The 12,928-nt window shown below is 55.6% G+C and overlaps 2 protein-coding genes across 3 annotated transcripts in view; one reads left to right on the top strand and one right to left on the bottom strand.

The window, feature by feature from the left end:
• Positions 1-422: 422 nt before the first annotated feature.
• On the top strand, positions 423-6,836 carry PIMREG (PICALM interacting mitotic regulator). The gene is made up of 6 exons (XM_032280147.1): positions 423-491; positions 1,002-1,328; positions 3,177-3,469; positions 5,121-5,216; positions 5,792-5,836; positions 6,126-6,836. The coding sequence occupies exons 2-5, from the start codon at positions 1,035-1,037 to the stop codon at positions 5,820-5,822; spliced, it is 714 nt and encodes a 237-aa protein (XP_032136038.1). The 5' UTR covers positions 423-491; positions 1,002-1,034; the 3' UTR covers positions 5,823-5,836; positions 6,126-6,836.
• Positions 6,837-7,027: 191 nt separating this feature from the next.
• Positions 7,028-12,928, bottom strand: part of PITPNM3 (PITPNM family member 3) — a 108,591-nt gene continuing 102,690 nt past the window's right edge. Inside the window, exon 20 of one of the 2 annotated variants that reach the window (XM_032280146.1) lies at positions 7,028-11,184. In XM_032280146.1, coding sequence (XP_032136037.1) covers positions 10,879-11,184 — 306 coding nt within the window. In that variant the 3' untranslated portion in view covers positions 7,028-10,878. The remainder of the gene's footprint in view (positions 11,185-12,928) is intronic. The other variant, XM_032280145.1, reaches the window with a different exon arrangement.

The following is a 12,928-nucleotide window of genomic DNA, read 5'->3' as shown; positions in this document are numbered from 1 at the left end:
TCTGAAAGAACTACTGAGCAACAAGGAAAAGTCAGGCCCCTTAGCGGGATGGGCGGGGGTCCCCGTCGGCTGCGGGGCCTAGAGCCTGAGCCAGGAGGTCTCGGTGGCTGGACCTCCGCCTCCACCCCATGAGTCACAGCAGCCCGGACTTGTGCGCGCTCCAGGGAGGGGATCCGGCGTGCGATCGACGGGGGCGGGGGCTGGGCCCGCGAGGGCGGCGGCGCGGCGTGGGCTCAGGATACAAAGCCAGGAGCCACGAGGCAGGAGGCCCGGCGGGGGCCGGAGCAATGAATGGGGACGCCGGGACCAATCCGAGCGCAGCATCTGCAGCCACGAGAGAGGGAGCCAATCGGATGCCCGGCTCGGCGGCGGGGCCGGGAACGGAGCCAATCAGCTGTGAGGACGGGCCGGGGCGGAGCCGCGCAGAGTTTCAAATCGGCTGTAGTGAGCGAGAAGCAGCTGTGCTCGGGTGTGATCAGCGTTGGTGTCGGGTGAGTGCGGGCGGGACCATGGTGGGGCTTCTGCTCAGAGCAGGAGGGCCTCGGGTTCGGACATGCATAGCGTGGGGGTGCGTCTGGGTACCTCAAGCGTCGGATCGGAATGGGTCTGGGGGCCGTCTGGTGGGAAGGCCGGGGTCTGGGCAGGGGTGCGTTGGGTCTAGCCGAGCTGGTGAAGGAGATGGTAATCGTGTCCTGGGCCCAGCGCTGAGGCTTGGTTCTGGAGTGTCCTGATCTTGCCTCCCCTCCTCGCCTGAGGCAGAGAGAGGAAGGAGGTTGTGATGAAAAGACAGCTGTTTTGGAAACTTGAAGTGCGGGACAGCAGAAATGCTGCTGACCCGAGACCCCTCTTCCAGGAATCATCTTCCTTTCTGCACCCACACTTGCCAACTCCCCCACCACCCTGCTGCATTCCATCTCCTCCCCTGTGCCCAGGGTCTCTGTGGGGCCTGGGAATGGGGATGGGGAATGCCTTGCTGACCTGCTTTTTGCCCTCCTCCCCAGGGTGTAGTGGGCAGAAAAGACTTGGCCAGGCAGATGGCTTCTCGGTGGCAGAGCATGGGGACCTCCGTGCGCCGGAGATCCCTCCGGCACCAGGAGCAGCTGGAGGACAGCAAGGAGCTGCAGCCTGTGGCCAGCCATCAGGAGACCTCCTCCAGGGCCCTGGGGTCCCTGTGCAGACAGTTCCAAAGGAGGCTGCCCCTGAAAGCCGTCAACCTCAACCTCCGCCCAGGCCCCTCCTGGAAACGCCTGGAAACCCCAGAGCCAGGGCAGCAGGGCCTCCAGGCAGCAGCTCGCTCAGCTAAGAGTGCCTTGGGTGCCATGTCCCAGGTAATACCAACAATACTAACCATCTTTTTTATGAAGGGTTTCCTTGGTACCAGACAGTTCCTGCCTTCCAAGAGCCTCCAAGAATATAGACTCCATGAAGACAGGGACTTGGGTTAGTTCACTGCTGTTTCCCCAGCACCTCAAATAGTTCCTGGCATGTACAGGTGCTCGACAAATAGTTGAATGAATGAATGAAAGCATGTCTTGGAGGAAACAGATGCTCACACTACCAGGTGATGAGAGCTATACGTGATAGGAAATTGCAAGCAAGTGGCCAATAGCGAGGGCTCACCAAATGAAAGCTTAGTCAGTGAAGGCTTCCCAGAAGAGGTGACTCCAGGGTTCACCCAGGGAAGCAAAGGTCAAGGGGTGTTTAAGGCAGGGGAAACAGTGCAAGTTTAGGCCTGGAGCTGAGGGAAAACAAGATTGCCCACTAGGCCGTGGACCCCTGAGGAAAGCCAGAATTTTAGTTTGGGAATAAGCAAAGGACACAGGGCAAGGTAGAGCAGGGAGAAAGGTTATGAAGGCGCTTAGGCTCTCCTGGGAGTAATCAGGAGTCCACAGGATTCTAAAACAATGGAAAGTCTGGTCTAATTAGCATATTAGAATTTGCCCTTTAGCTACATAATGGAGAAGGGAATGGAAGCAGAGAAGCTCCTGAAGGGGCCTAAGGGTCTGGACTTGCAGGGAATAAACTTCAGGAACTGCCTAGAAGGTTGATTAGAGGGGATATGCCGTGAAATGAGAGGTGCTGGCAGGAAAACATCCTTATATTAGATGTAAGTGTCTACAGGCCCTTTAAGGGATGCATCTTTCAACCCAGAGCTGGAGGTGTAGAGGGGTCACTTAAGAAGGACAGAAGCTGTTAGGATGAATAGACCTTCAGTGAGAGGACTGGAGACTGCAGAGATTTCTCCTCGGTGTCTCATTGGGAATTCTGAAGACGAGGGGAGAGGGTGGCTGTTTCCAGACCCTCTGCAGAGAGCTCTCTGAGCCAAATGTTAGTCCTTGTTTGGAAACTATTTTTTTATTTTTTGAGATGAAGTCCCGCTCTGTTGCCCAGTCTGGAGTGCAGTGGCATGATCTCGGCAACCTCCGCCTCCCGGGTTCAAGTGATCCTCCTGCCTCAGCCTCCCGAGTTGCTGGGATTACAGACGTGTGCCACCACTCCTGGCTAATTTTTTTGTATTTTTAGTAGAGATGGGGTTTCACCGTGTTAGCCAGGCTGGTCTTGATCTGCTATCTGCGTGATCCACCAAATGCTCTCCTGGTATGCCGGGGGTGGTAGGCAGGCTGGCCTGCTCTTCTCTGGGGCCCTCCCCTACAGTCATTGGGTCAATCTGTGTCTGGAAGCAGAGTTAGACAAACAGGCTCCATGCACTAGAAGGGGGTCATCCTGCTGCTGACTGCTGCTGTCATATCCAGAAGCTCTGAGCTGAGTCCCTGCGGGGGACTCATTCCACGAGGAGACATTCACATCCCTCACCCTGGAGACTAACAGCAGCCTGTATTTACGGGACACTTGGTGGGTCTAGGGGTGGTGGTAGCTCACCCTTGTTTTTTGGAGTGCAGTGCCGTGATCTCAGTTCACTGCAACACTGCAACCTCTGCCTCCTGGGTTCAAGGGATTCTGGGATTACAGGTGCCCACCAACATGCCCAGCTAATTTTTTTATATTTTTAGTAGAGATGGTGTTTTACCATATTGGCCAGGCTGGTTTCCAACTCCTGACCTCAGGTGATCTGCCCGCCTTGGCCTCCCAAAGTGCTGGGATTAAAGGCATGAGCCACAGCGCCCAGCCTCACCCTTGGTTTTGTCTGTGCTAACCTTTCCATTTGCCTGTTCCAGAGAATCCAGGAGTCCTGCCAAAGTGGCACCAAGTGGCTGGTGGAGAACCAGGTGAAGGCCAGGAGGAAGAGAGGGGCACAGAAGGGCAGTGGATCCCCAACTCACAGCCTGAGCCAGAAGAGCACTCGGCTGTCTGGAGCTGCCCCTGCCCACTCACCCACAGACCCCTGGGAGAAGGAGCATCACTGCATCTCTGCCCGGATGGGCTCATGTGTCCACCCATTACGGCGGTCAAGGCGGGAGGCAGCCTTCCGGAGCCCCTACTCCTCTACAGAGCCCCTCTGCTCTCCCAGGCAAGTAGGACAGTTCCTCACCCTAGGGCTGGTGGCCTTTTAGCCTGGGCACAATCCCTGCTCTCTGACCTCCTAGACACTAACTGGGCCCCGAGGCACCCTCGGGGAGTGGAGTCACAGAATGTAATTATTATTCTTATTGTTAAATGAGTGTCCTGCTTTAGCAGAGATCCAGCGCAAGTATTTGTTCTTTAGAAAGTGAGCCACTGGGCACGGTGGCTCACACCTGTCATCCCAGTACTTTGGGAGGCCGAGGCGGGCGGATCACCTGAAGTCAGGAGTTGGAGACCAGCCTGGTCAACATGGTGAAACCCCGTCTCTACTAAAAATACAAAAAATTAGCTGGACGTGGTGACGCGCGCCTGTAATCCCAGCTACTCGGGAGGCTGAGGCAGGAGAATTGCCTGAACCCAGGAGGCGGAGGTTGTGGTGAGCCGAGATCGCGCCATTGCACTCCAGCCTGGGTAACAAGAGCGAAACTCCGTCTCAAAAAAAAAAAAAACATAAAATAAGCCAGGCGTGATGGTGCACTCCTGTAATCCCAGCTACTTGGGAGGCTGAGGCAAGTGCATCACTTGAATCTGGGAGGCAGAGGTTGCGGCGAGCTGAGATCACACCATTGCAATCCAGCCTGGGCGACAGAGTGATACTCCATCTCAAAAAAAAAAAGAGAAAACAAAACAACAACTGGATTCCTAAGGGTTTTATTTCAACTTTCCAGCTGAGCTACAGGGGGAAACGTAGTGTGCTAGTTAAGGCTGTCAAGTAGCTTTGGGCTGTCGGATTTTTCCCACATTTCTTTGAGGGCTCGCATCTTTCTTTAGTCTCATAGGAACCTTGAGCTGTGATTAAGGCAGGCTCTGTTTTTCCCGTTTGACAGGTAAGGAAATGGAGGTCCGGAGGGGTTTATTAATTAGCATGGGAGACATCTTGTAGGAAGTCAAGGAATAAAGGCTGGGGTCCAGATCGCCTGGATGTTCTGCCCCACCCATCAAGCTGTCCTGCCCTGTAGAATCTTCTAGTTCTCAGGCCCAGAAACTGGCCCGGCGTGGGGTAGAGGGCGAAGCTCATCCCAGTCCACAGACCCTGGCAGCTAGCTTCCTGTTCATCTCGGGGCTCCCAGGGAAGGCTACCTACCCGCTGCCCCTGCATCGTGGCAGGTGGTCACCAGGATGCGTGTTTAAGTGACCGAATGGCTTTGCACAGTGCCGGAGCAAACCTGGAGGCTAAAATAAGGCTCGTGAACACTTGAAAAATACTCTCCACATCTGTGTTGTGACCCGGTTCTGTCCCCAGAGCTAGTGAGGGACCTGAGACAATCAATCCTTCAGGACCTTAGTTCCCCTGTCTAAAGGAAGAGCTGAGCTGAGCTCTGACACAATCACACGCACCCAAGCCTCCTGTGAGCCCAAAAGCAAGTTTTGACACTACCTGGAGGGCTGAGGCTGAGTTTCCAAGTGGGGAAACTGCAAAACCCCTTGCCCATGACCTCGGCCTCATGGATCTTGATCTCTCTGTTCTTCGCTCTGAGGTCACTTCCTGGAGTAAAGCCCAGCCCACCAGGGTCATCCAGGCCCACAGACCAGACCCTGGTATAAGCCCTGCCAGGGGCTTCCAACTAGTCACTGGTGTGGGTTTTTCTTTCATTCAGTGAGTCTGACAGTGACCTGGAGCCTGTGGGGGCGGGAATTCAGCACCTTCAGAAGCTGTCCCAAGAGCTAGATGAAGCCATCATGGCAGAGGAGAGGTGAGTTGGCATCCCTTGCTTCAAAGTGAAATGGCCGGAAGGGCCCCTCCAGCTATCTGTGCAGGCAGGTGCCGGTTTTGCTCTGACCTGCTGTGTGACCCTGGCCAGTCTCTGCCCCTCTCTGGGCCTCAGTGTCCCTTATCTCAAACTCAAGAAGAGATAAAAACCTGGACTGGGGTGATGGTAAAGGATGCACCCTGAATGTATGTGGTCTGCTGGGCCTTGGGCCCCCACGTTTGTCCATCACTTGGAACCGCACATGTGGCTGGTTCCATTCCTGAAAAGCCTACCCTTCCTCCTGAACTCTCCATGGCTCCTCTGTGCCCTCCTTGCCTGTGGAATTGGGAAAAGTAACATGACTGCTATGGAGTTCCTGGTCTGTCCGCTCATGACCCCATCCTCGGGGCAGGGCCTCGGTTCTGGATGTCTCCTAACTTAGGGCTGTTTCCCCATTCCACTTGTTTAATGGCCATGATGGGCTCTAAGGCTGGGTCTGATCTTGTCTAGCCTAGACTGGGAGGGCCCTCTCAGAGCCCACCACACCCAGTGGCATCCATCCCTCCCCTTCTCTCTAGTGGTGACATCGTCTCTCTCATTCATGGCTGAGGAAGTGCCTGCAGGTAATGCCCACCTCCTGAGATCTTTCTCAATGTCCTCCTCCACCTTACGCATGAGCAAGTTAAAGAAAAAGCCCACAGACCTAATGGGCACAGCAGTCAGTAGTATCTGCCTGCTACTGGAGGTCAGAGCTAACCTCACTGACCCCCATCACTAACTGAGCATGCTGAGGGCCCCGAGTAGATACAGCCGCCTTCCAGCACCTCCCACCCTGCAGTGAGCAGGGAAAGGCATCCCCACTTCTCCTACCTGGAGCACAGTGAGGGCCACAAAGGCAGCTCTGTCTTGCAGGAAACAAGCCCTGTCTGACCACCAAGGCTTCACACCCAAGGACGTCTGTGCTTCCCCATGCGCTTCCTGGAGGAAGTCCCCAGGAGTCATCAGTACCCCTGAGCCCCTGCTAATGAGGACCTCACTAACAAGGGGCCTGGAGCCCCCCTGCTCTGGCCACATCTGGACCCATCGGTGACTGCCAGCCATAGCCTGAGAGTGTCTTGGGGAGAGTGTCTTGCAGAGGTGGGGAGAATTGTACCTTCTGCTTTCCCAGGGGACTCTTGAGCTTAGAAACTCATGATACACCTGACTTTGAGCTTTGTATTTGCCTCATCTGTAACGTGAAGTGCTAGCATCCAGTGTTTGAGAGCTCTTAGCCATGTACCCAGGTGTCTGGTTTTGGGGGAGTCATCCACAGTCACTCACCATCTGTGTTTCCGGTGCCAAGGCTCTTGAGGGCCCCACTCTCATCCCTGCTTTCCCTACCAGGGACTCAGAGGAAGGCACAGGAGATATTTCCAGGCTGAAGACCCTGGGCTCACAGGTACCTATTTATATGCTTGATGCAGAGTGCTGTGGGTATGCCGGGAGGGGTAGCCTGTTCAAGAGCAATTTCTGCCCTTTGTAAATTATTTAAGAAATCTGCTTTGTCATTTTATTAGAAAGAAACCAGCGTGTGACTTTCCTAGATAACACTGCTTTCTCATAATAAAGACTGTTTGCCTTTGACATCTGTTCCCTTTCACTGCCAACCTCCAATGTCCCCCGCCCTCCCACACCACTCTGTGCTATAGATTTGTGGTTTGGGGTCTGGCCCTCATCTACCTCTGCTTCCAGCCAGCCTGCCCCCAAGTCCCACCCCAGGGAGAACATGTATAAGGGGAAAGGTTTCTCAACTTCATTCAGAGCAAAACACATCGTAAAGGCAAATAAGGTTTTTATTTAAGTGACAACGTTTGAGAGCTAAAAACCAGCTCACATCAAAATCAAGACCAGTTGTAAAAATCTTTTAACTCCATAATGCTGTTTTTGTTTTGTTAGAAATCTGGTATCTTACATTAGCGTTTCTAACGGATTTTGTACAAGGCAGCCATAAAGAATATAATAAACCTTTTTCACCATGGAACCATCTGTCACAGATAATACTGAAAGTTACACACTTAGGAACAGTCAGACCACAGACAAGGTCAGGCTGGCTGCCACCACCAAGTAAACAAAGAGAAAAGGACAGAGGGGTCCTAGGGTGGGGGTCCCTGTGCACAAGTCGCCCTCTTCTGGCCTGCCCCTCCTTGGTGTCACCTGCTTCTCCTATGTCGCAAAGAGGGTGGAGTCAAATTCAAATTTCCCTCCCAAGTGCCTGTTAGTTTCTCAACAAGGAGAGCAGGACCCAGGTCAGGCATCAGGGCTTGGACTTAACCCTAACTGTGGTTTTTATGAAAGTTCCCCTAAGCCGCAGGAAAGGAAGGAGGGGATGTTTCTTTTGGCTGAGCCAAAAGACAATAGGTTTTCAGGGCACTTCGCACCCAAACCCCCCCAGATGGGATTCGGTGGGAAAGTTGGTTGTTTAAGGCGGGGTCAGGGCCCCCTCCCGGGGCTGCACCTGGGCTGGGTGGGAGAGTGAGGATGCAGAGGACTCTCGTGCCTCATGAACGACTCCAGGGCAAGCTATGGGTCCCAAAGGGGTAAAAATACAGTTTAAAAACCGTGAGATCCAGCCTCGCCTCTTCCAGAGCACCCACCACCACGAATCTCTGGAATACTAGAATTCAAACACATTCGTTTGCTGTAGCCCAGCACCCAGACAAGAGGGCCATTCATCCCAATGTGTGAAAGGAGTCTGCTTTTTAAAAAAATATTTTACAGAGCCCACGGGAGCCGTTGAGATCTTTAGGAAAAAAACCCATGATGCTGGAAGAGCAGGTCCTGGGCTAAGGATGCACCCTGAACCCTAACAGGGCAAATGGTAAAGGAAGGTGGCAGGCAGGCCCTCAGCCACGACAGCCGCCAGATCAGGAAGAACAAACATGCCACACAAGAAACAAGGAGCTTTGGTAAGGCGGGAAGATCTGGTCCAGCTGCCGGAAAGCAGGCATACCAGAGGCTAGAAAGATTCTCTAGAAAACAGCTGGATTGGGGGTCACAGAACTACTCAAGGAGAGGCAGCGGCACCCCCTCCAGAGGACAACACAACTTGGTTCTTTTTTTCTCCAACTTCACTAGACGGACAAAACCGAACAAACCGCTAGGATAGAAAGTGCATATATGCGTGACACAGTTGCTGTGAAAGCCGTACTGAAACATACGCTGTCTCACCACGACACAGAACCGCATGTACACACATTCACACACACCAACTACAGCTCCAACTGTGTTCACAATATCTCACTGTACACCATCAGCATCTCATGTGTGCATTGTCGGTCAAAGCTACAATCTTCCTACCTGCTTGGAGCCAGAGCTGCTTCCAAAAGGGGTGGTGGCCCTTCTGCTGGGTCCTTGTCCCAGTTCTGACACCCAGAGCCACAGAACCTGGGTCACACTAACTTCAAATTCCCCAGGGATCCTGGCCCATGTGTGCTCACTCTCTCTTTCTGTCTTCCTTTCTCTCTCTCTCTCTCTCTCTCTCTCTCTCTCTCTCTGCCCCCCCCCCCCAACCTCTCACCTAGCCTGGGGTTCTCAGGGAAGAGGGAATCTAACTGGGAACAAAATAGCTCATACTAAGTATTTATCATTTTAGAGTAATCAGTGGCTTCTGCAAAAAGGAAATGGTAAGAGTTTTCAAGAATCAGACTAAGTCTGCCCAAGTTTAAATCAGAATATTTTTGGGAAGGATTAGGGTTGGGGTAGCTATGCCATATGAGCTGGTGCCTTTGGAAAACCAAGAACTGTGAAATGTTAAAGGGGGGATGGGCACCTATGAACAGCCTGGAGGCAGGACCATACAGGAGGCTGAGGCTGAGGCTGAGGCTGATCGGCACTCCTCCCCACAGACTCACCAACAGCCCTGGGCTAGAGTGAAGGAGGCGGCGCCAGAAGTGGAGCAGAAGAGCTGGCAGACTGAAGACACATTTCTAGTGGAGAGAGCAGGGTTGGGGGCTGGGAGCCCAGACCCCTCCAGCCCCAGGAGGGCACCCAGTTTGCCAGCCAGTTCACAACGGTGGTGCCAGCTGCCCCCAATAGCAGCGTCATTGGCTGCATGGGAGCCAAGAGAGGTAGACACTGAGCAGAAGCGACACTGAGCTGACACAGATGCCTGCTGTGGATACAGACGTCTGAAATTGCTGGGACCAGCCTCAGAGGTGGCCCATGGGGGCTCAGAGGCCACCTGGGCAGCCCCACACAGCTGGTGTGGGCCTGGGCCAGGGAGTCAGGGGGCCAGGGGATGCAGGAAACCAATGCCCAGGCCAAGGCTCAGCAGCAGGAGGGCCTGGGCTGGCTTTAGGGGCCCCAGAAGGGCCAAGACCTGCCGACCTCAGGGGACTACCCAGGAGGAGAGTACTGGAACACACTGAGCGGCAGGGGAAAGGGAAAAGAATGCAACAGTTGGAACCAAACTTCCAGGAACCCCCTAGAACCTCGGAATCTCTGCTCTATGCCCCCAGGAGCCAAAAAGGATAAATGGGTCCTGGCAGAGCTGGGGGTAGGGGGAGCCAGGTCATTTGGTCGGAGATGGAGGTGGGTTGTCCCTGGGACACCCAGTTTGGGCATCAGTGCAAGGCAAACCAACTGCGCCTCTCCATGGAGTAGGGATCCCTTCCCAGCCGGCCCAGAGCAGCTCTTTTAAGAGCCCCTCCTTCTCGTTCCCAACCCACCCAGACCCTGTCTCCCAGGCTCTGTGAAAGGCATGGGTCACAGGACACTCTGAGGGGCCCTTAGACCTGAAAAGCCTCAAGGGGCCAAACTCCAGGACACACTGGAGTCAAAGACTCACACCAATCTCAGCTAGGGGATCCCTCCAATAACAGAAGGGGCCCAGAGAGGGCAAGCAACCAGCTCAGGGGCTCACAGCCAGCCCAGCTGAGCCAGAGCCCAAGGCTGCAGCCTCCTGAGGGAGGGCATGAGGCAGGGCTCCAGGAAGAGGAACCCCTGGCCCCCAGGGCCACAGAGAAATGGTGAGGACACTTAGGACAAGTGGGGGTGGGTGTTTGGGGACAATGGACAGCCACAGGACAGACCGTCAGCACCAGACTCCACCTCCCCAGGACTGTGGACAGAGACGGCATTAAGATGAGCCAGGGGATGCGCTCTCACTCCCAGAAAGTGGCCATCTTGCCATAAGAGCGCCAACCCAAACAAGACCAAGGGCCACAGGGAGGGCGGGCACACATGCCACTCACGCCTCCACAAACCAGCCGAGAAGCTGTGCTTGCCAGCGGCGCTGGGTCCCGGGGCTGGGGCTGCCCCTTGAGGGCCAGCCCAGCTCACTGTGAAGCCTGGGGACTGAGGATGGTCGACTTTGCCCAAACGCACCAGCCCAGGGCAAGCCTGCCCCCAGGATGACACAAACAAGAACCCTACTCGGGCGGGCGTGCGGTCACAGGCACATGGGAGGCAGCAGTGGCTGCATTGAGACCCCTGGATCTCACCCCGTCGCAGCCCAGGGAGCCCCCGAGGCCGGGCAGGGTCCCTCCCCGCTCTGCTCGGACACTGCTGGACAGACACGGGAGGGAAAAAGCAGGAAAACGCCTGTGTCGGGGAGAGGGCCGCCCCTCCAGTCCCCGCAGGCAGCCTGGTTGGGCGCCCCCTCCCTGCTCGGAGCACGACCCGCCCCTCAGGGCACCGACTCGAACTTGGGGGGCCCGCGCGCCCAGCTGAGCGCGGGCAGCGGCCGCTCGTGGTCCTTGTCGGACTCGGGCTGGCTCTGCGCCCGCTCCGGCTTGGGGTTGGCGGCGGGCGGGTCGGGCTGCTGCACGGACATGGTTCTGCGCAGGTGGTTGCGCTTCCGCAGGAACTCCGGCTGCGCGTGGAGCCCGAAGCTGCCCTTGCGCAGGATCATGCGTGAGTTGTTCTTCTTGGGGCGCGAGCGGTGGCTGCTCTCCAGCGCGGCCAGGTGTGCTGCGTAGCCCTCGCTCAGGAACTGCAAACGGTGGGGTGCGGAGGGGCAGGGTGGGGAGGAGCCAGGGAGGGAAGAAGGGAGGGGAAGGGAGGGGAGGGGAGGGAAAGGGAAAAGGAAGAAGGGAGGAGACGGAAGGGAGAAGAAGAGAGGGGAGGGGCGGAGGGAGAAGGAAGGGGCAGGAAGGGGTGGGGAGAGAAGGGAAGGGAGGAAGGGAAGGGAGGGGAGGGGAGGAAAGGGGTGGGAAGAAAAGGAAGGGGAGGGGAGGGGAGAAGACGGGTGGGAGAGAAGGGGAGATAAGGGAGGGGAGGGAAGGAAAGGGAGGAAAGGGAGGGGAGGGGAGGAGGGGAGAGAAGGGGGGGGAGGGGAGGGGAGGAAGAGGAAGGGAGGGGAGGGGATGGGAGTCAGGCAGAGGGGCAGGGCAGGCCCCTGATCCTGATCCTGTCCCCATCATTTCCTGGGAACACCCTACTGAGGTGCCTCCAGCTTCTCTGAGGAACCCCTGGGGAAACCAGGAGCTCTTTACTGTTCCAGGGTCCCCATCCCACTTTGGAAAAGCATGCACCTCTACCCGTACCCATGGGTCACACCAGTTCCTCTGGATTTTCTATTTTATTTTATTTCTATTTATTTATTTATTTATTTATTTGAGACAGGGTCTTGCGCTGCTGCCCAGGTTGGAGTGCAGTGGCCCAATCTCAGCTCAGTGCAGTCTTAACCTCGCCAGCTCAACTAATCCTCCAGCCTCAGCCTCTTGAGTGACTGGGACTACCGGTACATGCCACCACACCCAGCTCATTTTTTAATTTTTTGTAGAAACAGGGTCTTGCTGTGTTGCCAGGGCTGGCCTTCAACCCCTGGGCTCAAGCAATCATCCTGCCTCTCAAAGCACTGGGATCACAGGCATGAGCCACGGTGCTTGGACTCTGGATTATTGATGGTAGGGAAGTGCCCATCCTTGTCGCTTGGCTGGCTAGAATCCTGCAAAGTCCCTCCCATCATGCGGCCTCTCCATGCATCTTGTCATTTTTTGGAGCCCCATCACTGCCCTCCTTGCTAGTCTTTCCGGCTAGCTCAGAGAAGAATCTCACTACTCGATGTGTGGTCCATGGACCCGCAGCATCAACACCACCTGGCCCCTTGCTAGGCAGAACCTCAGGCCCCACCCTAGTCCCGTGGAATCAAAATGTGCATGTCAACAAGATCCGCAGGTGATGCCCAGGCACTTTAGAGTGTGAGTAGTGGGACCTCTGAGCTCCCAACTCTGAGACGCTACCATCTCCTGGCCCTCTACCCACAGTTCACTCTCAGGAACCACGCACTTGACATGCCTCAAAGGGAGGTCCCCTCCTTCCCTTCCCCCTGCTGTGTGATTCCAATACTGTCACCTCCTACATGGTCACCCAAGCCACAGACCAAGGCGCTGGCCTCCACCTTCCCTTTCTCTCATCCCGCACATCTGATCTGGGCATTACCAAATCCAATCCATCTCCCACCAAAAAATGCCTCTCAGACCCTCCACTTTCCCTTCAACTCCCTCTCGGCTTTTCTTTCCACCTGCAGCCTGAGGGAGCTTCCTGAATCACACACCTGCTCATGCCCCTGTCCATCCCACCCTCTGACAAGAGTCCCCACACAGGCCATCTCGGCTGCGCTGACCGTTCCAGCCCCCTCCCCCACCTCCCGGCTCACATCCCACGCAGCCAAGCTGAGTCACTGGCAGTTCCCAGAATATACATGTTCTCTGTCACCTCCTGACCTTGGCTTT

This window comes from Sapajus apella, unplaced genomic scaffold, assembly GCF_009761245.1.
Source record: "Sapajus apella isolate SASKATOON/1434 unplaced genomic scaffold, GSC_monkey_1.0 scaffold12, whole genome shotgun sequence".
NCBI lineage: Eukaryota > Metazoa > Chordata > Mammalia > Primates > Cebidae > Sapajus > Sapajus apella.
This window is presented reverse-complemented; position numbering and strand designations above follow the sequence as displayed.